Here is a 27,340-nt window from a genome sequence, read left to right as displayed (position 1 = left end):
ATGCAATCATGTCTTGTCGTAATAATTTGTTATAGTCAGTGGACGTCCCCTGGGAATACAGGAATAGGCAAGCCATGTGTTGCTTAGGGGTGGTTCATTGTAAAGGGCAGCAAAAGGAAAGAAACGGACACGAATAATACAACTGTGGCGGTGTGGCTGTTTCCCATGATTCGGCATATTATTACCATCCATAAATTTAAAGAAAATCAGTTTTAAGAATGGTCGACGAGTGTATGTTGACTATGCTGATGTTTATGGTTGTTGTCTTTTATTGCTTTATACATTATAATCTGCGTGGTATTAATATTATTATAAGAGCTCCTTACAACGTTCTTAACAAATATTTTTTCATTTGAAACTTTAACCATAGATGAGTTCTAAATAAAAATATATAAAAAAAACATTGGTGTATTTATCTGCTTTTTGAGATAATGATGATGGCACTGTGACATTGATTTAGAGCACGTCGTCGCAGCGAAAAAAGGTTGAGAAGAGGATCCTGCTATAATCTATTTATTATTACAATTGAATATTTATTATAGTATACGTGTTACCAAAGAATACTTTGATAAAGTGCCTATAATCACAAATATCTCGTACACAAAGCATGGCTAATTTAAAATTGCTGCTTTTATAATAATACTTTTTCGGATTATGCCACTCAGCATTATAAGGGTGACACACTTTTGTATGTTTTATTGTAAAAAAAAAAAATGCAGCGGAAGCGATTGTCAGTATTTCCGCAATCATAACCTATATCAATAGAGTATATTATGATTTGTTAATTGTGACAATGTCTTTTGGAATATATGGACTGCATTTGTATAAATAATATCAAGGACGATTCATAACTCGTTACTTACCTCAAGTCCATCACTCGGCTTACTACTCATCTCAAGTCCGGTCACTCGACACAGTCAACCGTCATTCACTCGAATCCAGTTTTTCGGTTGCATTAACATCTCGGTACATCTGCAGTCAGTTCAATAATATAGTCAGTCTTATCAGTGCTTCTGTACTCGCGATTATAGCATACTCAGTCATCTTTGTATTTGTATATTGTATTTCTTTATTATTGTATCGATAAGAAATAAACTCTCCTCTAGAAACATCCAAACAACTACGACTTTGTCTTTACACTCCTCATCATTTATTTATTTATATATTTATTTATTTGAAAAAGACACGTTGAGTACATGACAAATTATTAATTCAGGACGTTCACAACATGACATTTAGAATAAAAATTACAAGTAATCAGTTCGGAAAATCAGAAAAAACAAAGTGGAGGAAAAAAAGAAAGCAAATATAGTTTTATACAAAAGAAATAAAATTAAAAAAAAGAACAATGATTCAAAAAGTACAAATTAAACAATAAAATAGAATTTAAAAAACAGAATATATAATGGATCGCCAAAAATATCTACATCTCTAGGGAGTGCATTGAGCAACCGCACAGCCCTTGCTATTGGTGCCTGGTGAGCCTGACATGAGGAAACAGCTTTCACCCAAAATAGTTCATGGCTGCGACCACGCATGTAATTGACGGGTGCGTAAAAATTTATCATACCAAAACATGTATTTTTATTCATATATTTTATGTGATAATGAATTGTTAATTTAGGTATGTCTGGAAAAAATGCAGGGTATCATAATGATAATATAATTTATACAATATACACCATTGTCATAATTTATATAAATTCAACAGATTATTCAGACATAGCTCCAAAAGATATCTCGAACCATATTTTATTTTCGACCTTTATATCACATTAAGTGAAGTCTGTGCGAGCTGTTATTATTAATGGGATAAATTTATTTGAATCAACAATTTATCGTTAGGTACTAAATCACAAATAATTATAAACCTATATAAACATATGTAATATATTATTTTATATGTAGGTAGTCTAGCCAGTGGTTTTCAAGAAAAATATCTTACACACTTAATTAACGCACCTGAATATGTTTTTAATGGACTTAACACAATTGTCGTTCACATACAAGCCGTACAAGCCTTTGTTAGCCATTGATACCTCTCCTTCCCGGTACTCCTTGAAGAGAGCGGGTAAGTAGGGTATCCAAGCCACACCCGATTTTAATCGGGCGTATTACTGGACCCTACGTTTGGATGTGGAACATCATTTTTTTATGACTGGGAATGTCTCACGAGCAGTTACCCAAGACTGAGGTCATCGTGCACTCAAATACGCATTGACTGAATTTACATTAAGTTAAGAGTCCCCACGGAAAAGAAGAGCACGTAGAGTTGTTGAAAGTAACAAAAGCTAGTACAAAACTGCCGAACATTCTTAGTAAAGAGATCTTCACGTTGGCAGTATGACGCTGACAATTTTCTAAATGCAACAGAATTGACCGTTGTGGCAACCAGATAGGACGGTCTGGGCCCAACAGCTGGTTGAAACGACTTGAGCAGCTATTCCCAGTTTAGACATTTTAGGACATTTTCATAGGGTGTGGTTTGCATGCTGTATTCCTATATCTGTGATCTGGAGTCAAAGCAGTTACCTCCATTCGCCATTTGATATTTAGAAAAACGCACATGTAGAAACTGTAAAAAAATAATTGAAATTACTCGTACCATGAAAAATTAATAATAATTATTCAAACTACTAATAAAATGACTTCATACTACGGAAGTCAATACCACCCGATCGAGGCATACCTGTTACTCCCACGGTGAAGCTATGCGACCTGGAATACACCGATGATGCTGTCCTGTCGACAACTCAATCGAGGGCATTCAAGAGACAATCGACAGGTTGCATAACAGCTCCTCTTGCGTTGGTTTGAAAATTAACGCGAAGAAAACCAACGTCTTGTGCAATAGCACCTGTCGTGATCCAGATTTTCCTATGATTAGCGATGGATAAAACATCGAGAGCGTCGACAGCTTCAAGTACCTGGGGGTACACATCACGGGAGATGGCATTTTGCAGAAAGAGCTCGCTATCCGAATGGGAATGGCTGGAGCAACATTCAACTCGATGCGAAATGTCTGAGACTCAAGATTGTACTTGGTCAAAACCAAATGCCGCCTATTCGATGCTTGCATTCTGACGGTGCTGCTTTACGGTAGCGAATCATGGCACTTTACGAAGGCTCAGAGCAACCGTATACTGAGCTTCGAAAACAGTGATGTTTACGACGAATACTGGGTGTGCGGTGGGTATGACTTTAGGAGCAACGAGGAGATAAGAGAACGTACCAAGCAGCCTCTCATCACGCTGAAAGTAAAAAGGCGACGTTGGACCTGGCTCTGCCACGTGCCGCGGATGCCAGAAGAGAACTTTAACCTGGCTTGCCTGTTCTTCAAGCCGACCGGATTCCGGCGCCCTGGAAGGCCGCCAAATACATTCTACAGAGTGTATACGGCGAAGCTACGGGATGCTGGTTTGACCTGGAACGAAGCAAGAAGACTGGCGAGCGACAGGGATTCTTGGAGGCGCCGCGTGGTGTCCATATGCTCCAGTTAAGGGGAGGATATGGGCAAAAAGAAGAAAGACTAATAAATTAGAGTTGGCAGTCTCCATAATTGAATTTATAGATATAGTGATCATTCAAAATATTCTACGGAATGACTAAATTTTAGTCTATGAAAATCATAATTAAAATTGACTAATATATCGAAATAAATAAATAATAAATAAACTTTAATATTCCACATTTTTCACATGCACTTAAATTTATATAAACAATAAACGACATAACAGTTGTCATTAAAACACATTTTCTCAAGTGATTATTTATCATGCGCATTAGAATAAATAAATATATATTTTGCTATATAAGTAATGAGACGTTGTTAAAAAAAATATAATCATTAAATTTATTTTATTGTAGTAATTAATTTATTTGTGTGCAATATGATTTCGCAGATATCTGTTATTCTTTTCCTGCTATTCCGTGCTTCTGCAGCAGATTCGTCTTCTTCAGAGGTAAGAATTTAAATAAAATATTGTGCAATTTTTATATCTAACAACTTTCGTATACATTATAACTTATTCAACCAATACCGCAAATTATTACATATATTATCTAATATAATATCCACAAGTGATTTAAAGCTATTCACTAAGCGTATTCGCGACACTTCTTCTCTGTCTCGAGTAGGGATTCTAATTGCGGGATCCCGGGATCCCAAGCTATTGTCGATACCTATGAATCACGGGATTGATAAACATAATCACGAAACTTTCGGGATTGATTTTTATATAAATTTTTATGGAAAATCAAATAGAAAAGAAAAATATAACAGAAAAATACTTTTAATAACAAATAACTTCATTAGAAATTAACTGAATTTGTATGAAGTTTGATTTATACCCATGTTGAAGTTGCCGATTCATTTTATTTTTTCACATAAATTAATAAAAATGAGAAAGATTGGAAAAAAACAATGCTTTGCACTATTAAAAAAGTAATTCCACCATGATCTCATACGTTTTACGGCAGTTTCATATTTGGCTGACTAATAAGATTTAAGAAGTGGATAGGCCATAAGTACACCATGATTTTCTTTAGTATTTAAAATCTCGCTAGCCCATTCAATAAGTCATTACTATCAGAAACAGCAATATCATATTAAATTCACATTATTATTTATATTACAATATTATTATGTATTTCCCAGATTGAACGTATACAATATTAACAATAAATGTCTTAAATAGTATAAATTATACTTGATTTATTTTTGAACAATTTTATATTAAAAATGGAAAAAAATTCCAATATCGGGACAGAATTTTGCCTCGAGATTGGATTCCTTAATCTCGAGTGACAAGATACGTTGTACGAATATTGTCTATCACGGAATTCAGAAATAATAGGAACTGAAATACCTAACGGGTGTGAAGTAACAGGCAACCGATCTCGAGTGTGACGCTCATTCAATATTGGTGTATTTGAAGGTTGTAATATATACTATTGCACGTCTATATTGTGTGGTGTATTGGGGTATAGCCTATTGGAATTCTATTAATTCAATCTGTTCTGTGGTGTCGCATTTGAATAGCTAGTTTTACGGTGCACGGAATGTCACCAGTTACCGTATTATTCAGAAATAAAAAAGAATGATTCACTGACATATTCGAAAACTTTTTTCCTTCCCTTTTTTCCAAAATATTTATAAAAATGGAAAAACATCGATCAATAATTTTATTTGTTACTAAATGTTATTTTTATTTTTGAAGATACGAGTATTATACTATTGTTGAATCCGATGGTTATATTAATTTTGACGTCGTTCATCGAATCTTTTCGAGACTGTTTTAAGTAATGCATAATTATTACGACCATTATTTTCGACAGTGAATCGAGTATTTTTTTGTTGCTTTTAACCATGTTAGAATCTAAAAAGATCATATTATGAGGTTCTACAGAGCGCAGGATGTATTAAATGATTTTTTTACGAGAAATGGATTTTAGTCACTCGCTCAACAATACTCTCAGTTCAAAAACACATTGAAAAACAACAATATGTGCATTTGCCAGCCCGCGATTCGTACCAAGACATTATTAAGTAAACGCAGTAAACGCTCAGCCGACGTGGTCGCTTGGAGTTGGATATAATCGGACAAATCACAAAACATATATACAATAAAATTACAAATAATTAAAAATCTTGTTAGAATATAATATGAGAAAAATTATTAATATACTAATAAAAGGATCATGAAATAATACATAACAATTCCACGAACGCACATTTACTAAAAAAAATATTTAGAATTTATATATAAAAAAAAATATTATTAAAATTTACATGAATATCGTGCCCGTATTTTGGGTCAAGTAATTTTTTTCATCAAGTATCTGGATTAATTGAATATTATGCACTCCAAATGGGTCTATTCTATACTTATCGACCGCTAAAGTGATAAAGTGATAAATATTATCAAACTTAGGGTAGGTTTGTATCAAAATATTAGCACTTATTGTAACAATTACACGAAGTTGGTTTTTATTGTTGCAATAAGTGCTATATTTTACCAGCACCTATCTTGCTGCTGTTAAAATACACACAACCCACCACAAGTATCTCTATATATTTGTTTAAATAAGAAATCATGCTGCATCTGTCCAAGTACTGCAGTATCCATATCAAGTTTACAGGACGCACTGGATGCAGAAAAGTAAGAAAAGATACATTTTACCATTTAAATAATTATTTACGTATTATAAAATTATCAATTGTATCATTCCTACTGTTTATTGGAAGCCAGGTGGGAACAGAGGCAATTTTCATAGCCGATTTAGGCAAAATCCGTGAATTCAAAAATGATAACCTAAGCTAATAAATAATCCAGTTTATCGGCTATTTTCAAATATATTTGCCGCTGGCTTCCACTGAATAGATAGGAAGCAATTATTTTTTTGTGAATGATGCCCTTCACCAATATGATTGGTTTCCAGACAGGAATGCAAAAAACAGTCGGCGTGATCGATTTTTTTTTCGAGACAATTGAATATTTTTTAAATACACAAAGAAAAAAAAAACATGCACCTGTGAAATATTAATAACAATATATCACACCTGAGTAATATCGGGTATTTCAGCTCATAGCAGTAGCTAAGGGTGGAGGTATGCTGTTAAGATCCGCCATAAATAGTGCACATTAAAATTTGTTAGTCATACGTATTCGTTTTTATTGTGCTCTTGGTACTATGGTGTTGGTTAGTTTTTAAAAATCAATTAAACCCTGCCTCAAGGAAACCATAATAGTTTTGGTATACTTTGGGCGATATGACAAGATTATGCACACTTTTTAATTCATACTTATTTAATTTCGTTGGATTAAGAATACATATTGCACATTTTGTTGGTCCATTTTTAAATTTCATTAAGCCCTGACTAGCCCAAACTATAATAGATAATACATATTTTTTTCTGAGAATGTCGAATCCTAATAGGATCATAATATGGGCCTCAACAGAGTGAAGGTTTGTGTTAACAAATTTTTGTTTTTACGAGAAATAGATGTCAGCCACTTGCTCAACCTATTAGGTTAAAAATATTATTCCATCTCTAAAATATTCAAATTTATGTATGATTTAATTACATAATTTTAGATATTTTATAGATAGACGAGTATTTTTTTTACTATTATCTATTATGGCTTGGTTTTCGCAGGGTTTAATTGAATTTTAAAAACTAACCAACACCATCTATAAATTGTAGTCGTATTTCAATGAAAACAAATACGTATGACTGTCAAAGTTTAGTGTCCACTATTGATGTCGGATCTTAATAGCCTACCTCCTCCCTTTGCCACTGGCTCATAGTAAGAGCCTGTCCACATGGCGCGTTTTTACGCGTGAGTGACAAATCGTGCGTTCTCCAGGTACATGTGACCCAATTCAGCTGTCCACAAGCGCTCGCGCGTTTTGACTCTCGCGCAACGATCGCCTGCAAACGCCAGACTCTGGACAATCGCGGCGTTTAAAGCCATTACAAAATGAAATACGACCGCTTGGCGCTCGAACGCGAGACTTTTTATTGCTACTCCCAAATAAATTACGTCACCTAGGTTGTAATGTGCGGAGAATAGGTATAGAAACTGACTAATACCATCGAGTTGTTGTGCTTTTTTCTACACTCGCATTTGTTTTTTTATGCTGGTTCAAAAATGAATTACGTCACTTATTGTTTCAAACGCGCAAACTACGCCGTATCTGGACGGAAGACATTTCTGGTTCTCGAGCGTAAATCGCGATGGGAATCGCGCCATGTGGACAGGCTCTAAATAGTAATGATAATTTAAAGACGTTTAGTGTATTATACAATTTTAGGCGTACGTTATTCTGATACTAACTTATTTTTTTTTTACATAACTTAAAAAAAATCCTAGAAAACTCTTTGATTAACCCATTCGCTACGGATCTTTAAATTAATATTTAATTACCACATTTAAATAACATGCTTATTATAATTGTATAATGGCCACCTGATGAGCAACGCACCAATTGCGTTGGACGCAGCGAATGGGAAGCGAAAAATGACTTTTCTTTGAAATAAAGGTCGAATGCTTACCGTAACTTTATTTTTGAAATAATCTTATAAATTATACTTTTCAGGCTTATTAAAAATAATTTAATTGGTCGGTATGTAAAACAATATCTATTTTTTCAGAGCTACTGTTTTAACATTAATAGATTCTCCATTACCAGGATTGACAACTCTTGGGAAAAAGTTTCTGACTCTATCCAAAAAGTATGCTAATCGGAATGAAACAAATTTACAGCTTCAAGCCCACTTTAGCATTATATGGCTAGGCGCTATCCAACCGTACATAAACCAGAAACCCGATGGGTGTGGTATTGCTCAGGTAATTTTTACATCCTTCCTCATAGACAAATAAAATTATCACGTATACAACATGTCCGTTCGTACTGAATACTAAAAACTCGGTTGAGACATTTTATACCCAATCTAGACATCAGTAAACCATGTCGAGTTTGTAAACTTTTATCGACATGTTATGTACACGTAGAAGTCTTTAATAACATATGAGTCGTATAGTATCAAAAGTAGAACTGTCGCATATATGTCGAAATTGAACTAAGTATGCCACATTATTCTTCGGATCATAATGTATGACTAGCAATATAATATTCGAATTAAAATCATGTCTGTGTGGTATAAAATCGTGAAAGAAAATAGGGCTTGGTATCAAAGCTAGAACTGTTCACGTCTTTGGAAACACAAGTAGAACTGTTCGGTTTCGACCAATCACAGAGTTGCCCTAAGTGACGTCACAATATGCCCGCTCATGCATATCGTTCAGTTGTGACTATTGACATGCCGTGTTTAAAGTTGAGTTTTTTATGGTTTTTTTTACCAAAACATATAAATACTGATGGCTAGTCCCCTCATGGAGTACCAACCAACACCAGTAATAATAAACAAAGGTCGCAAGAGAAGCAGAAATCCTGAAAAATGACAGGCGAAAATCGACAAAGTTGGCAGGTCAGTGCGTGTAAAATCCATAGGCGTACCTACATCAAATGTTTTGAAAATATTACTTATTAAATATTTTAATTTTATTTTATTTATTCAAGTTTAAACTATTTCAAAAATATAGTGCTAATTCTTTTTCATCCTCGGACGAATGAAACCTCAGTTGAAAATTTTCCTATAAGGATAAACCGCTCCTGATTCATTAAATAAAGTGGATTTTAGTACAATTGTTTTTATGAAATTTTATTTATATTTTTAAAACTAGATTAAAACAATGTCCCCCCTCTCCACCAACAAGAATAGTTTCTATAATTATTTGGATTGTTTTTGTTCACTTTTTGTTTGTGTTCTTAAATCTTTTATTTATTTTCTATGAACTGCTTATTTCATTCCTCTTTTCTTATCGATGACATATTAAGTTTACTGAGTCCAAAAGAAATATGAAGCGTTCAAAACGTTAGGGGAATGTTTTAGTCCAGGTAGAGAATTTATATCGATCAAACTACGGGAAACTAAATAATATTATACAAGAAAAATAATAACATTGATACAATTCGTCCATTTACAGTTGCAAAAAGTTTGCCAAGTGAAAGAAGTTTTTGAATAAATTATTAACTAAGCATTATGGGCCACAATGGTAAACTTTACATAGGTACTCTCCAATTCGATAAAAAAAAACATTTGATGAAAATAACTCCCGGAATAATTTACGAGATTCGGGGGACGTGAACTTAGGTGAAATACAAGATGACATTCTAAATGAACTTATAGTATAGATTTTATTCCGTTATTATTCTTAATACCTAATACATTGGAAAATATGTCCTATTTTCTTTATTATAAAATATAACATACAATAATATCTCTGTCTCTCTGTATGTTTATGGTTTCATGTTATTTTTTTAATACCCACAATATTTAATCAATTTAAAATTAAAGTATTATAAATTTTATGTAGGTACCTATTAAAATTGAAATCAGTAAATAAAAAAATACATTATTTTTATTTAAATGATGTACTGCACTGGTAAATTTGAACTACTTCTTAGTGACGTCATCCACAATTGTTTGGGATCAAATACAGAACGTTACACAACCTTGGTAACAAAGACAGAACTGTATACTATGTGAGTATCAAATGTAGCACTCTTCACTTTTAAAACATGTATATTTCATTATTTACAACAATCAGAATTCTGACATACGTAAATTCTGTTGTGTATTTCTAATTTCTAAAAGTAGAAAAATATTTTATGCTTTTATAAAACTCAAAAATCCAACAAAGCGTTTTTCGTCATTTTCTCGAAACGATGAATAGTGCACAGTTCTACATATGATTCTATACGACTCATATTCATTATGGTCATCATTCTAGACAGAACTAAAAAAAATGGGTATCATCGATTTACTTTTTGGAATAATCGAATTTAAATGGCATTTTCTATCGAGTCTCTGTGTATTCAATTGATAACGATTTTTAAAATGGGTATTCATATAATATAATATACTTTAACAGAGTCATTTACGTTATATATAAACCCATTTTCGGAACGGTCGATCATAACTAAAGTTGAAGATTTGGACAGCCTATTTTCATTCTCAGACGGTTGTGATAGAGCAAGAGAGTATAATTATTCTAATACGTCAATATCTTGATGTCTGTTTCTCTTCTTGTTCACAACAGTGGCTTAGTTCTTGTCTATCATATTTAAGTTTTTTTATATACTTACACACACACACACATATTATATATGCGTGTATATTTCGGGTGATTTAAATAGCATTGTGGATTAAAAAAGGTCTAAAGAGCGTAATATTGAATAATTTAATGTCTACATTGATAAGGGTCATCACTTAATTTATTTTTAATGTACTTACATGTTTATCTCAATTTGCTCCATAAGATGAGTCGATGTCAGTCGATGTCCTTAATTATATAGATGTACGGTATAGGATTTTTGACAGGATCTACGGTACAAATATTCTCTAATGCCTCCTTTAGACCAAGTGAGCGAATGTTTGTTTTTCCCCCACTCCAGCGAAATTCTTATACTCGCTCAACAAAAAGTGGGAGAATTTCTTTCTTGCTTGATCTAAATGCGGCTTAAGAGGTGTCTCGCGAATTGGGAATATGTTCTACCTATTTTACGTGACTCTTTGTATCAAGTAGCAAAACTTCTGCGTGTTTGACCAAAATAAACCAATGGCTAACTTCCACACTAAAATAAATATAGGTACACCGCTTTTCTGAAGTGGGTTTATCCAGTCTTTTGTGTTACAGTCAAAAGAGTAACACGGCTATTTTTTTACACTAAATGCGACATTTTAATTGTGATGTTTTTAATTACTTTATTCTGAAATAGATGATATGTGTCCCTGCTAATATGATTACAGATGATTAATGCAACTGTGAGCTGCTATGAAAATGGCTGTTCCAGTAAACTATTGACGTCCATGCCGGGGATGCTAGACTCGACTATTCGAACAATTGACAGTATTGCAGCTACAAGCGAAATAGCTTCAGGGTGCAAACACAAATGCACATCTGCCGAATCTTCAACATTCACGGTAAACACTGAAATTATAAAATTAACACTAGAGGTGAGCTAGCCATACTGGCTCTATTTTACGAGGGATCACCCGGGAGAAACGTCAGATTTTTCGAGTCTATACCTGAAACCATCTAAACACCACTTTTTGAGCATAGACAATAAATACAAATATAAAAATCATTTACAATGAAAAAAATTCAAACATTTAAAATTTATAAAATTCGCCGTTTTCAAAAATCAGTATAGCGTAATAGAGTTTGCCAATGCATTTCATAATATTAAAATAAATATAATGTAACCTTTGACACTCGTGCTTAATCCTTCGTATAAAACGCTCTAAACATGCAAAAATAAGGAACATTGTTCAAAATAACATTATAGATAACCATATTTATATAAAATTTGCCGTGTTAACTAAATGATATTGTTATTTTTTCAGATAATTCAGACTCAAATTTAATCAATAAAATAAGAAATACGAGTGAAAATGGCTTGGATGGCTTTTATTTACTCTTTGATTACATAGTGATTGTTTTTATAAGATATATCCATAGTCAGTATTCCGTACCCGTATTCATTTAAATATATAATAAATAAAGCTGGCACCAGTTTATTAGCCCCACGAAAACATTCCGCATCCACAAACAATTGGCCCAGTCAATATAGCCTCGATAAAACGGCTCACACTGATTTGATAATTGATGTTTTTTAAATACATGATGTTAATACATGATTTTTCATCTGTTTTTTATTGTTTTTCCATATAAATTACGCGAAAACCGAAATGTTTTGTGAGCATTACACCGTGTTGGCTAATTTGCGAGACTCTTTTGACTGGACCTTCCAAATGGATGCGGTTGTTTTGGTTCGGGATGTTTTGACGGGGTGCTTAGTGAAAATAGAAAAATGCTAATTTTTCGCGTAATTTAAATGCAAAAACAATAAAAATACATGAAAAATCATGCAATTAAATTACTCAAAGGTATGCATTTAAAAAATATGAAGAAAAATGTTTGGTGCTAAAACTTGACGACCGATCAAAATCAAATTTCTAGCTTAATATAAGAGATAAAAAAAATAGTGTTTAAAGTTTAAATAAATAATATAATAAAATATATAAAAAATAAATCGTATGTAGCTAACAAAAAAAAAATTAAAGCAAAGTTAATTGTTCATTGTCCTCTGTGACCGTACTTTTTGTCTATGCTAATCATAGCGGTTTTGCTATGGTTTTCTATGCTCAAAAGGTGGCGTTTGGATGGTTTCAGGTATAGACTTGAAAAATCTGACATTTCTCCACGGTAAGCTCTCGGTAAATAGAGCCGAAATACTGTCACCAGTTTGTGTACTAAAGTCTCGGCATGCCACTACTACTCAGTACGTGTGGCCCAATAAACTTGTTCTAAGAAACTTGCAACGCATGAGATGAGATCATCGCTGCGACTGGCTGGTTACTCGCTGGTTAGTACTGTTGGTGGACTTTCAATATTATTGACATTAAATGCGCGCGAGCGAGATAGCATAATACACGTATGTTGAGCCGTGGTAATAATACTCAACTGTCATTGGCGTAATTGCTCTCTCTTTCTACTCAGTTGTAAAGTTGGTATAAATAGTGAAGGACAGAAATGGTGACAAGTTCGTTTAATAGTAATAATTAATATAGAGTTAGTTTTAGTTCAAGTTGAGTATGCTACTGATAAATATTTACGCGTCTATCTGGTTTCGTCATAATAATTGGAACTTATAAACTGAATTTAAATAATATGCGTGGGTAAATGGATAATAATTATATAAACAATTTCTGTAAAAATGGCCTCTAAAAAGCACTGACATAGCTTGGCACGCCAGACGGTCTATATAATATTCCAAATACTAGTAAGTATTTGGGAACAAGTTTTGATACTAAGTATTTTTATACTGGTAGTAAGTATACTTAGTCTTGAAAATCGAACAGTTTTCCCACCTCTACTTAACACTATAATTAAGAGTTAGATCATACAATAACAAAACTATAGGATATCAATTATGTCTTGTGGTTGTGAAGCTACTCGTCAATATTAAGTATGGTCATTATATTTCTCTTTACAACAGTGGTGAAGGGTGGAGGTAGGCTGTTAAGATCCGACATAAATAGTGCACACTACACTTGGTCAGCCAAACGAATTTGTTTTTATTGAACTAAGACTATATAATGTGTAGATAGTGTTTGCTAGTTTTTAAAATTCAATTAAACCATGCCTAATTCAAGCCATAGTTGATAATAGTCAAAAATATTCGTTTATATATGCACTATAAAAAATCTAAACTTATGTTTTATCAAATTATATATAATTTTAGATATTTTATAGATAGAACAATATTTTTTAGCAATGTTGGTTTGGAATAGGTAGGGCTTAATAAATTTAAAAAAAGAAACATCATAATAATATGTAATATGTATTCCTAATTCAACAAAAACAAATAAGTATGACTGTACAAACACTATTTTTGTCGAATCACCCAGAGCATACCTAAACTGTTACGGTATTAGGCAGGTTTTTTTTTTTTTAAACTAACCAACACCATCTGCAAATTGTATTCTTAGTTCAATGAAAACAAATAAGTATCACTGATAAAGTTTAGTGTGCATCATTTATGTCGAATCTTAACAGCTTACCTCCACCCCTCGCCACTGCTTTACATAACATAATGCTATTCTATGGTCACGTTATATTACTAAACATTCTTCTTCATAGTTTTTTGAGTAACCCGCAACGTCGGTTAGTAATTAAAGTAATTAATACTTACTTTGATTTAAAATACAAAAGTCGACTGCCAATAGTAACTAAATTTGGAAAACGTTTCAGGGAGTGTTGTAAGAGCCATTAGTTTAAATTTATCGCAATTAGATAGAATGCCTATAGCATTGTGGTTGATGTGCGTGGGCGCGAATCTCGAGAGACGCAGGGAGGGGCGCTATTGCTGCTGGGTGTCGTATTTTTTTTCAAAAAAGATTTTTTCTATTTCTATATATTTTATTAGGGGTGTTTTCAAAATTATGTATGACCTGATATTGTAATATATCAAAAATGTTTGAAATGTTGCGTACATTGAATGTTATCTCAACGAAATCAAAAAGAAAAAAGCTTTCGCTAAAATGGCGTTAAAATAATCGGATATTCTTGAAGTAAAGTGATGTTATCATTAATACTATCAGAGACACTAGAGACACTGGTCATTTTTTTATTTCTTCTTCTTCAACTATTTATTATTATGTTATACTCTTTGTTTTATTATATAATACTCTTACATGATCCTAGGTTTAATGTATTTGTGGCCCCTTCCTCTAATCTAACCAAATATCTAATCTACTACCACGCAGCATCTAGCCAGGAGGAGTTCTCACCATATATACGCAGCATAATACATATCTATAAAATGGTTCCATGACAAAACAGAATATGACAAAACAGAAAATGATAAAACAGAACATGACAAAACAGAACAGTGACAAAACAGAACAACGATAAATATAACTATGACCTTGCAGGAAAAATATAAATTTAATATTGAAATTGTCCTATCTCTATTATGTTGATAGATTTTTAATAGCACAGATTTTCAATACGCCATAATAAATCAAATATTATACATAATTTCTGCATTCCTAATCGCTAGAAAGCCTCAAATAAACGGGACTAAACTCGGTGTTGCTGCCTGCCGGCAAGCTTAGAATATCTCATATTAATCAATAATATAATATGTTTAAAATGATTGGGTGACTAGGTACGAGTACAACGAAATAATGACCTAACCTAACCTAACCTAAATAGATTCCACAAAAATTAATGTTTCATTTTTCCCCTGGCTGTTCTGTTTTGTCATGTTCTATTTTGTCACTGTTCTGTTTTGTCATGTTCTGTTTTGTCCAGTTACCCTATAAAATATATCAAACACATGCTCCTTGACCATTATGAGAGTATATTATACTCCAATCGATAGGTATTTTTTTTAATAACGGGATATTATACCAAACTACATTATGATTTATAAACTAAAATTTACCTCATCAAATTTATTTTTTCAGCTAGAAAAGGCATCCTGCTACAAAAATGGATTCGTTTACAAGATAAGCGAGATGTTGGACCTCAAAGGTAGAAATTTGCCTTGCGAATACAGAGACCTTATTTTACAATTGTACAAATCATCCAGCTATGTTGATAACTACATGGCACTAACGGCAATAAACGCCCTTTCTCCGTTTAATGAAAATGTCGGACTGGCCCCATTTACAGGAGCAATAGAGGTAAGTTGAATTGAATATTTTTGAAAATGTCCCTATGAGGCGGACGAAACCAGTCTAGTTATATTTAATAAAAATGGAATAAGTAATAAAATTTATGTTTTATTTAAATAATCAATGACTAAAATAAAAGGTAAATAAAATATAGAAGTAACCAATAATGGGAAATTCTTGCTTTAATTTATTCGATATTTCGATGAAAACATTTTGCCAGAAAAATCTACGAAGATTGAATAAATAAGCAAATATAATAAAACTAGCAAATTGTCAATATTTATAAATGTGGCTTAGTTCTGCAACAGAATTTAATTTGATTAAAATCATATTTAAACTTTATTACTAGATAATCTTTCTGAATACAAAATTGAAGTACTGTATACATCTTTGGCAGACAGATAGAGGGAATGACTTTTTAATGGTATACTCAACGTTTATTTCTTTGAAATCATAAAAAATTATACTCTTGTCTTCCAGTTGATAAAGCTTCAAAACAACTCCAAAATACCAAAATGCTGTTGCCGTGCTCGTCTCGAGAGGATCCAAGAAGTGAGGGAGATAGCAATCCAGGAGAACACAGATAGAATGGCAGCGTTAGCCAACCTGTTCTCATCCCCGGGTGCATGTGATCAATGAGCACCTATGAACATTGAAGTGTTAACTACATTTATACACTGTTTTAATTTCAATTTAAAGAATATTATTTATTACCCTAGATCTTTTGAAAATTTAATTCAAAAAAGATTCTGGAGTCATAAGAGCGGAATGCAGAAACATTTATCATAACTAAAATTTCCCTAGTACAAAACACTATGCAGAAACATCGTCCTTAGTTAAGAACATGTTGTCTATGGTTCACCTCATCTTAAAAGCTTTGTTCGTTTTTTCTATTGAAAATAATACCATATTTAAAATTTCTCTTTCCCATATTTTAGGTAAATTATTTTGTAATTGTTAAACGATGACAAAAATATTACAACAGCACTTTATAAATGCTATAACTATAAATACATAATTAATATTTAATTATAATACTCTTATGTTTCCGTTATCAGTCATTATACGTGATTTTACAGGCACCGCGAGATATATTATTGAACATGGTAACACTAGCGGCAGGTGTCATTCTGTCTGGCATCTTGTATTGCTGCGGACTGGCGTATAAAAAGTACAGTAATATTCTGCATGTACATGCCAAATGAATTAACACTATCAATATCCATATTGAGATACATTGTTAAATGAATTTGAGTGTATGGACTGTTTTATAGACACGCGAATTTATTTTGACAGAAGCTGTCAGCGGTAAATGGTAATACAGAAGGGGGCGTGTTCATAACAAAAGTAGTCTATGGTTAAGGATTCCTTAGCTCTATAGTCAGTATAGTTTATAGTTAAGTCATCCTTTTCGGCAACTTATCCTTAAGATCGAAATATTGGATTCTGCATTCCGCTCATAGAATATAATATTACTTTCATGTATTTTTTTGATTGATGAGATATTAATTGTTATTTATTCACTTTCTTCAATAAAAAAAATATAATGATAAAACAAGTGTATAATTTACCTATCCCTGGAGCATAGCAGTGACAAGATGTTAAAATATTCTTTAAATTTATTTTTTAAAAATGTCTCCCAAATAATTTACTTAAAACCATTAGGTGTATATTCTGGTTCCCAGCATCAGGTCAGATCGAGAAATAATAATTACAAGATAAAAAGAACTTTTTATATACCTACGTTTTTAAATTTTCTGTTGAATTATTATGCTCAATATGCTCAAACTTGCACTTGATATGAAGTAAATAAAAAACAAACAAACAAAAAATTTTGAATACTGAAATGTCATTTTGACATTTCATTTTGATTTCTATAGTAACGCATTTATATATTATTAATTTAGTTGCTAGGACCACCCCCTTAGCAACCTATAATAATCTTTTACTTTTTACGGATTTTTCTGAAATAACTTTTCATACAAAACAGAATTAACTGAAAATGAATTCAATTCTGCAAAAGATGGCTAAAAGTATTAAAATAATGTATTGGCATCGTATATTCTAAATGTTTCAAATGTCTAGCTAGTCGGGAAGTTAGTTAAAAATCGATTGCAAGATTTGTACTGGACAAACAAGAATACGAGCTAATAAAAACGTTGTAAAAATAAAGTCATATAGTTTCAAATTATGGTAATTCGTTTATTAATTTATGTATAAACGGCATATTATGTTGTATTATACAGAGGGTTGGAGCGGACCCTTATTTGAGTTGCTCCACTTCAGCTCCGCGAGTAAAAAAAATATAGGTAGTATATTATGTATAAAAAACGTTAAAAAAATAAAAAAACGGGTAGTATGAAAATAAAGTTTATTATTCGACATTTTTTTTTATGTTATTTATTAAGGAAAACAAACAGTTACATATTGATTACAGAAATTTAAAATATAATAATAAAAAGTTATTGCAACCAGCAAAGTTTCCATATATACATTATAATATAGTTAAGCCTAACAAGATAGAGAGTACGAATAACATAAATATAAAGAAATTACATAAGAAGATTACATGAGAAAAATGAGGAAGAATAATGAATAATTAAATGATATACGAAAGAAAAAAAGTAACATAAAAAATAAAAGAATATATATATATATACCTATGTATAAGTAAATAGATTATATATCTATTTATACAAAATTTTGGAGATAGCATGTTTAAATGAAACAGGTGAATTATTAAAAGGATCAACGGTGGAGAAACACATATTATAATTTTAACAAGAGCGCCGAATAAAGGAGTTTTGTGCATAATTAGAACCGCTACGACTGATATGGTACAAAAAACATGATTATATGCATGCACATATGCGTTTAAAATCATTAAAATATGCACTAAAACTAAAGAAATATGCAGTTAAAAATTTACATTTTTATGGAAAAAAAATTGTAAATACCCAATATTACTGATAAAAAATTGAACAACAAATTAATAATCTTAATCAATATAATACACTAACAAAAAACACAAATAATCAATATAAAGTTAATTAAAATAGTTTATTTACAAATACAAATAAATGAATAAAAAAATAATGTAAACTATACACAACTTAAAAAACAAAAACGACACACTTGTTGGGTCACTAGTGTAGTGTCGATGTGTAGGTAGAGGATGATGATAATGAAGTCTTCGATGTAGCAGGGTGAGATTTATTAGCAGCGTATCGGTACAATAGTATATTATACAATGATAGTTAAGGGCTAAGTACTTGGATTCGAGTGACATCTTGATAAATTATTCTTCGTTATTTATACACTGAAAAGTAATACATTAACATTTAATTCTGTTACATAATCATATTGAAATAAATATAGAGTCAGCGTTTTAAATTGAGTAGCGAAATGAAATATTATTTGTTATTACCAATGAAATTAATATGGACAAAGCATCTAGAAAATAAAATGACACTCACTTTGTGTCGGGTCTGCCGGATGGCAAAATTCATATTTTAATATCGGTATCCTACGCTCAAATGAACATTCTGCTTGCAAGCGGTCTGGCGACACCGCTGGGTCTGCCCATATAAAATTTCTGTCAGGTTTCGACTCCACCGTTATTATTGTGTTACAAAATGCCAATGTGCCTAGTTAAAAATTGTAAAAAAAAATCTACTAAACACCCCAAGAAAGATGGGATATCACTTTTCATGTGTTAGTATTATTTATTATTTATAAAATGCCATTTTAAGATAATGTTTATTCAATGCAATTGAATGACAGAAACCATTAGACAGTCGCCTGTGATGCGCTGGGCTCACTTGCGTCTAATCTCCGAGAAGTCGTAAGTAACCGAGAATCTGTTTCTAACGCAATGAGTCATGACACTAATACGCCATTACAATAAAGGTTATATTACTATAAATTATCGAAGCTTGTATTGCATAATGGAAATGGATACGTCATATGGTCACGTGACATCTACCTATACATCTGTGAATGACTTTCATGCACAATTTCTCGTGCGCGCCGGTATGAAGTGAGTTGTCCATTTAATATGTCATTGGTTATTACAGTTGTACGAAAATATGATACTATAAAAATGATTATTCAGCTAATACACCGTAATGATTTATAATGTGCTGTGATATTTAATGTCGCCAAACAACTTGCTGATTTAGCTAAGATTGTTTGCTGGAAATGGATTCGCTGGGAATATATTACTGCAGAGTAATTTGATATAATATATATTTGATCGCTTATTATTCTGCAATAAGTACCTACTACTTACTGTTTTTTTCCGAAAATTTTACAATATTGTGCTCTGGCATTATAATTTTCTGCATATCTGTCAGTATTTTCTTTATATGCGGAAAATGACCTCTCAACGTCCACAGAAGTAATTGCACCAAATTTAAATAAAGGTGCCCGAGTTCCTGATAAATCCACAACTCGGGGATGCCATTAAAAAATGCAAGTGCGTCTAGAATGTATTTGGTAATATTTCGATTAAATAATAAAAAAAAAAAACTAAAATTACAATTGCGAAATTCCTAAAATATGCATTTATTTGTGAAATATGCACTTATGTCTCAAATATGCTCTAATGTCTCAAATATGCATTTATATGCACAATACAATTTTATTTTTGGATTCTGCGATTTTGAAAACGGATTTCTGAACTCTGGAACTCTCATAGCTGTGCATACACCGTCACAAAACATGCACTAGCATAAATCCGACCCCTAATTGTTATGATACATCGTGCATAACGAGTCTTAAAAATATATTTTGTAAATATACATTTATAATATGAAAGTGGGTAGATAGAAATAATTTTTACTATGCTGAAATTAGTATTACAATAACGAAAATAGTCGACAAAAACGTCTAAAATCCAAATTTCACACATCAAATTGAAACTAATATAATTAGGGTCCTGTAACATCTATGTTAGTTTTTTAAAAATCATTATTAAAAAAATCATTAATCATGGTCTAATAGAACTCACTTCTGAAAAATAGATGTCACTAAAAATAGAGAATTAAAATACAATCTATAACATATTGCCACATGATGCACGAAAGGGTTAAGAAAATAAATAGGTTACTATAGGTGACAATACATTTCACTCTAAACGTAAATCAAACAGGCATTTTTTACATTACTCTATATTTTAAAAAGAGCGTTTAATGAATCATATATCATAGATATTTTAATGTATAACATTTATAATTTCTAAAAGTGACTCTCAACTTTTTTGTTCAACGGAACCCTTATTTTTTTTTGTAAAATCTCGGAGAACCTCTATCTAGTTGACAAATTAATATTAAGGTGAAGTCTTTACTGAGCCGTTTTTAAAGAGGCACCTAGCGGAAAAATACGAAGCTTGCAATTTGAGTTTTTTTTGATAATTTACAATTTCAACTATATTAATTAATAAATATGTAGGTATTTGAAAACATTAAAAAAAAAATAATTTTTATTTTATGTTAAAGATAAACTTACAATTGTAAAAAATGTGAATTTGTTGAATCGGACCGCATCTTATTATTACATATATTTTATGGTCATATTTATTATTAAAATTTAGTTTATTAAGTTTTCTATGCATCGCCTAAGAAATTTTTGACTAATTCACAGTTGTAATATTTTTTATATCTATTTTAAAAAACATCGATTTTTATAAAAAATATAAATGTGTATAACTTGAAATCCTTTTTATCTATATTACCTGTATTGTTAAATACACTTATACAGCAGCAGACAATGACAAAAGTGGCAGAAGTGCCATCTCATACTATTTTAAATCTCATATTCTGTATAAATTTATTACTGACAACATCTTTTTTCGCTGCATAGCAGCATTGAAGAGTGCCTGTTGAAGGAAGGTAGGCGGTGGGTATCAGAAAACAAGTGATAGGACAGCAATACGGGACTTGAATTTGTATTTTGTTTCATATTCAGCAACATTTTAACATTTAACCTATAATATGGACTTAATAGTGTAATTAAGGGATGTTCGTTGTTGTATTACTGTGTCCCAACTACATCCATTATTAGTTTGGTATCAGATAGGTTGCTCTTGTGTGTGTGACATTGCGTTCGAGTAGATATGGATAATACACAATCTTTGGCGTTTAGTATCATTTATAATTATGGCGCACATTAACTGTTTAGTTATTACATGGTAAATAGCATAATGTTAAATTATATTATATCACCAAGGTTTATATGAATCTTTTAAGGCTATACCTCAGTTGAGGCATGGTCTAAAAAGATCGTGGCTAGGCGATGCGCGGATTGTGCAAATGCCGCGTGCCGGACGAAATATAATTTGTCATATAAATCCAAAATGCGTCCATTTAATGTTCTGTTTATTGTTCTATTAGTAACAATAATAATAATAATATATTCATTGACATGTTTTCTTTTTCAAGTAAATGGGTAACGTTTTTAGTCATCTTTACACGATTTAAGAATTAATACCCCCGTCGCCATCACGAAACAAACTGACGTGTTCACAACTCGACGTTTGCTCTCCGATTGCCGGCGAGTCCAAAATTTCGTCGCACCTATAGTTTAAAATTATTTACCGTTTCACTGAAATACCGTCTTAACTTGATATTTATGTTAAGGACCGTAGCGCCCTTGTAACCTCTATTATACAGGAACGAGGTTTATAGAGAGCTGTCAGATGGATGTTTCCGCTTCATCACTGTCAATGCCCCAAACATGAGAATTGATAATGGTGTGGCCGTTGTAAAATCTCTACAATAGGTTGAGCAAGTGGCTGACATCCATTTCTCGTAAAAACAAAATCAGTTAATACAACCTCTACTCTGTGGAGGCCCATATAATCCTCTAGGGTTTGAACATGGTAAAGTAGTCGTAGTAGACGCATGCCGACTGAATTATAATTTTTCATATAAATCCAACATTCGTCCATTTAATGTTCTGTTTATTGTTCTATTAGTAACAATAATAATATATTCATTGACATGTTTTCTTTTTAAAGTAAATAGGTAACGTTTTTAGTCATCTTTACATGATTTAAGAATTAATACTCCCGTCGCCATCACGAAACAAACTGACGTGTTCCCAGCTCGACGTTCTCTTTCCGAATGCCAGCGAGTCCAAAATTTTGTCGCGCCTATAGCTGGTGTGATCCTTTTTTCATTATTTTGATAAATCTCTCAAAACACCTGAGATGGTTGGAGTGACGTATTGTGTGCCAGTTGATTGAAATTAGAAAAATCATATGTTTTTATTATTATTTGATTATAGTGGAAAAACATTTGTACTATGAATCAGGGCTGTCATTAAAGTCAATGTAAAGTAAACGTCACTTATTTGACTTTATCGACACAATAATTTATAGCTCTGATTAAAAAGTGTCAACTTATAACATTAAATACATATATAAATATAACTTTTATGCCAAGACACTTTGCTCAAGAAATAAAAGACACTATACACTAAAATTCTAAAGTTGTGTCTGGTAAAACCCACTTTGTTTATATGATTTGTTTTAAACAGACTATTTGCATGTTTACATCACGAATATAGGATATACATACTGTTTTAATAATGTATATAAGCAAAGTATATTTCATAAAACGCTATCATTACTCACATCATTCCAGTGAACGCTATCAAGGTTTAAAATTCATCGAAAAATGGAGAAATTATCTATTTTCTTTTTTATTACAACTGTAATGGCTACTACATTAGCAAATGTACGTAATTTGATTTTATATTTCTTTTTCAATGGTCTAACTATTATATTTTTTATAATTTTAAATTTAAATGTTTATCATTATTTCACCTACCTATAATATTATTTAAATCATCATAATCCAGTATCAATAATTAATACTGTCCACCAGACAAGCAGCGTAATCGTTTAGATAATCATTATAACGCTTAATTTTTGGTTTGCCAAATTTACTTAAAAACCTCACGATGGCCTCGTGGCTTAAGCGTCGGCCTATGACGTCGTGGGTCCCAGGTTCTCGAATCCTGGGTCTGGCAAGTACACATATTGTTTTTCAATTTGTGTATGAGTCAGAGTATGGTCCTAATAGGTTGAGCAAGTGGCTGACATCCATTTCTCGTAAAAACAAAATCTGTTGATACAAACCTTCACTCCGTGAAGGCCAATATGATCTTATTAGGATCTGACATGGTTGAATATGATAATATAAATTTAAACTAAATGTATTTTTATCATCATTTTGGAACCGTGAAAACTATTAATTATTGTAATTTTTAGTAATATTTTTGAATGTTACTATACGACTGTTTAATCTGCAAACCGGCTAACTCCATTTGGGCAAAATGTTCAGGAAATAGAAAAAACCTAATACTTTAACTTTTGAATGGAATTAAACAATTCTAAAAATGTGTTTGGTAACGTTTTTTTTTATTTAAAAATAAGCTGCGCTATGAATTATTACTCTATTAATTTAAGCTTCTGTCTTATCTATAAAGAAAATTTATACAAAGAGCGGAGTTATTCCATTTACGTTATTAGAAATTTGGCACCAGCAGTTAGGTGTTTTTTTGTGAAGAACGATAACGCATTTATTTATACGTTTAGGGGTTTGAAATTTTGTGTGAGCATAGAAAACATACTCTATAACATAACACTATCAAAATCTCATTCTTGGTCAAGAGTGGAGTTAGCTGAGTTGCAGATTAGGCAGTCATATATAAAGCTTTCAATATAATAAACGAGAAAAAAATTGCACAGTGATACATATCACCACTATGGTATACTTGCTTTGTCTGCGTAATTACACAGGAGAAATTAAATTAATAAAATATTGCAATCATATTAATTTCATTAAAATTAATGTAACGGCGATTTAATTTAAAAATTTAATAAAATACAAAATAATCACTTATACAAATGAGCAGTTTAATATTTTGAAGATAAAAAAGTATAAGAAAATATACGGTTACTACTTCTATTTCTTAAATATTTTGCGTAAAGTTTTGATATTTTGATAACAATGGGTTATAAAATGTGATGACACGCCTTACCACTATATGGAAGGATCGGGGAATTTCAATTGCCACAAAAATGATGCTTGTGCAAACATTAGTGTTCTCGATATTTCTATACGGAGTCGAGTCGTGGACCCTGAATTCAAGAGAACGGAAGGCAATTGATGCCTTTGAGATGTGGTGTTGGCGCCGAATGCTTCGCATTTCTTGGACGGAGCACAGGACGAACCAGTCAATCATCCAGAGACTGAAGATAAAGGAACGGCTCTCGGCGATATGTCTTAGAAGAATTCTGCAGTTTTTTGGACATATTGTCAGGCGCGGACCGGACAACCTGAAGAAACTGGTAGTTTTGGGTAGCCTCCACGAAAGGCAAAGCAGAGGAAGAGCGTCTGCGCGACGGAGCGACCAAGTGAAAGAGCTGACTGGGGGCACCATCCATTCTGCCCTGAGAGAAGCGGAAGATCGAGAAGGATGGAAAGTCTTGGTCGCTCAAAGGATGGCGAAATTTAAATGTGGTCACGATCCTCAGCCATGAGTGCACGACCAAGAAGAAGGGTTATAAAATGACATCTGTAAATTTGACAAATAAACAATTACTTATTATCCATATGATTACAACATGAAAGGATTAAATTTCGTTTTATTCATAATGAATTATTTAATATATTATAAACGACGTCGGGCTTTGTCAGCATTATTTTGACAACGTAAGAATCAGCAAGTCATTTAACTATCGCATAATCGTCCCATCTATACTCAGCATTTTCTACACGCGTGACATTCTTCGATGTAGCTCGATTACTTCGGGCTTGGTCATAGAAACGCTCGAAGTTGCAATAATGCAGAGACCAGTAGATTTTCCAATTGCAAACTACATCAATAATGACTATCGCAATTTATCGAATATAAATAGCGAGTCATAGTTGATGGGTAAGTCTTAGTATCAATCTTAATATCAGTCTTATCAGTAATCTTTGTGTCAGTCAGATCTCGGTCTCCGTATCATTTCATGTAGCATCTTTTCCACCGAGCTTCAGACCAGTGCACTTTCTCGTCACATCTTTTCCTCAAAAATTCTCTCACCGTGCCTGGGACTACAGTATCACTGCCACCGAGCCTCGTTCCGCTAACGTAACTCTTGTACCGACTATATACTGCTTATGCAGTCATAAACTATCATTCTTCCATTCATCAAAGCAACCCCTAAATCAAGTTTCCATTTCAACTTCGGTTACCCACTAAAGCGGTCTCGTCCCTTTGCAACCAGACCGCCAAAGTGTCTTTGCATTTTTTTTATTTTAAACTCTTGTATCGTCTTAAAAAAGGGTTCCAAGTATTTTATAGAATACCTAATCAACCATTTAAATGTATTTTTTAAATATCTTGCTAGTACGAGTATATCCAAAAAAACTTATTGCTCTAAAACTAAAAATATACGCATAAAATAACACGTAAAAATGTTCAACAAACACATTTTTTATTTTATGTATATCTATGTTTTTTTCCATCCACCCCACCTTACTCCACCCAAAGTCAACATACCAAAATACAGTCCATTTAAATTATTGCTAATATTTTTGAATTTTGTTTAACTTGGTTTAGGAATATCATGGCAATTCAACCCATTCAATATTTTGGTCCCAATTTTAATTAACTTTTTCAATCGAAGTACATATCTATATTATCAATTTGTTTATTTCATCTGTTAAAGAAGCCATGCTGTGTTTGCCCAAATACTACAGTCACTGTCACAACTATAGAAGAAGCAATGGATGCAACTAAGTAAGTAATACATATTTTTATCATTTAACTGTCACAAATTTGGATAATATGTCATCTTTACTATTGATAAAGTCGGACTTATTTTGTTAATAATGCCTTTTCAATAGATTTAAGATAAAAAATTAAAAAACCAGTTTGGATTTTTATACTTAAATATTTAATTATTAAGTATGTATCAAAAAAAACAAAAACATGTGCCTGTCAAATAATATAAATAATAATCTAAGAGAAGCATACATAGAACATCTAATTACCTTCAATACTACAAATAAAAAAGACTGGAAGAAATATTTGTGTACAAATCACGGCAATCAGAAAAGCTGGCAAAATATGGCCGACATTGCGTGATACACAAAATTACAAACACATATATTTACCGCACACGTACAGATCACGTGATATTTGTTTACGCAAAATCGTCGCATTCCAAAATGGCGAATTAGGTTGCCAGTTTTTATAGTGCGATGAATAAGTAAGTACCTTCCTGTCTTTTTTATTCGTAGCTTCAATCTAAATAATGGTAATTCGCATGTAGAGTTGGGTTTCAGGAATTTCCCAACGGGAATTCTTGGGAAATTTTCGAGATTTTCGATCCCGAATCTCGAGAATTGAAATTTTTAACATTTCGGGAAATCCCGGATCTCGAGAATCTTTTCTCGGGATTTGGGATTTCTTTATTATCAATTGAGCGTAGTTATACACAAAGCAGCCAAGCCACCGTTTTGA

General features: G+C 32.1%; 1 protein-coding gene across 3 annotated transcripts; it reads left to right on the top strand.

The window, feature by feature from the left end:
* The first annotated feature begins 3,822 nt into the window (after positions 1 to 3,822).
* LOC147077749 (uncharacterized) lies at positions 3,823 to 17,335 on the top strand. 3 transcript variants are annotated; one of them, XM_085960657.1, is made up of 6 exons: positions 3,832 to 3,962; positions 6,091 to 6,161; positions 8,159 to 8,354; positions 11,381 to 11,554; positions 15,608 to 15,826; positions 16,298 to 17,335. In XM_085960657.1, exons 1-6 carry the CDS (start codon positions 3,891 to 3,893, stop codon positions 16,454 to 16,456), a joined length of 891 nt encoding a protein of 296 aa, XP_085816783.1. In that variant the 5' UTR covers positions 3,832 to 3,890; the 3' UTR covers positions 16,457 to 17,335. The 3 variants fall into 3 exon arrangements, with proteins under 3 accessions (XP_085816784.1, XP_085816783.1, XP_085816785.1); XM_085960658.1 differs by lacking the exon at positions 6,091 to 6,161 and having other exon boundaries at positions 3,823 to 3,962; positions 8,271 to 8,354; XM_085960659.1 differs by lacking the exons at positions 6,091 to 6,161; positions 8,159 to 8,354 and having other exon boundaries at positions 3,858 to 3,962.
* The last annotated feature ends 10,005 nt before the right edge of the window (positions 17,336 to 27,340 follow it).

This window comes from Rhyacophila brunnea, unplaced genomic scaffold (assembly GCF_057557595.1).
Source record: "Rhyacophila brunnea isolate RB1 unplaced genomic scaffold, BYU_Rbru_1.0 scaffold_12, whole genome shotgun sequence".
Taxonomy (NCBI): domain Eukaryota; kingdom Metazoa; phylum Arthropoda; class Insecta; order Trichoptera; family Rhyacophilidae; genus Rhyacophila; species Rhyacophila brunnea.
Note: the sequence above shows the minus strand (reverse complement) of the source record. Positions and strands in the feature narration are given on the sequence as shown.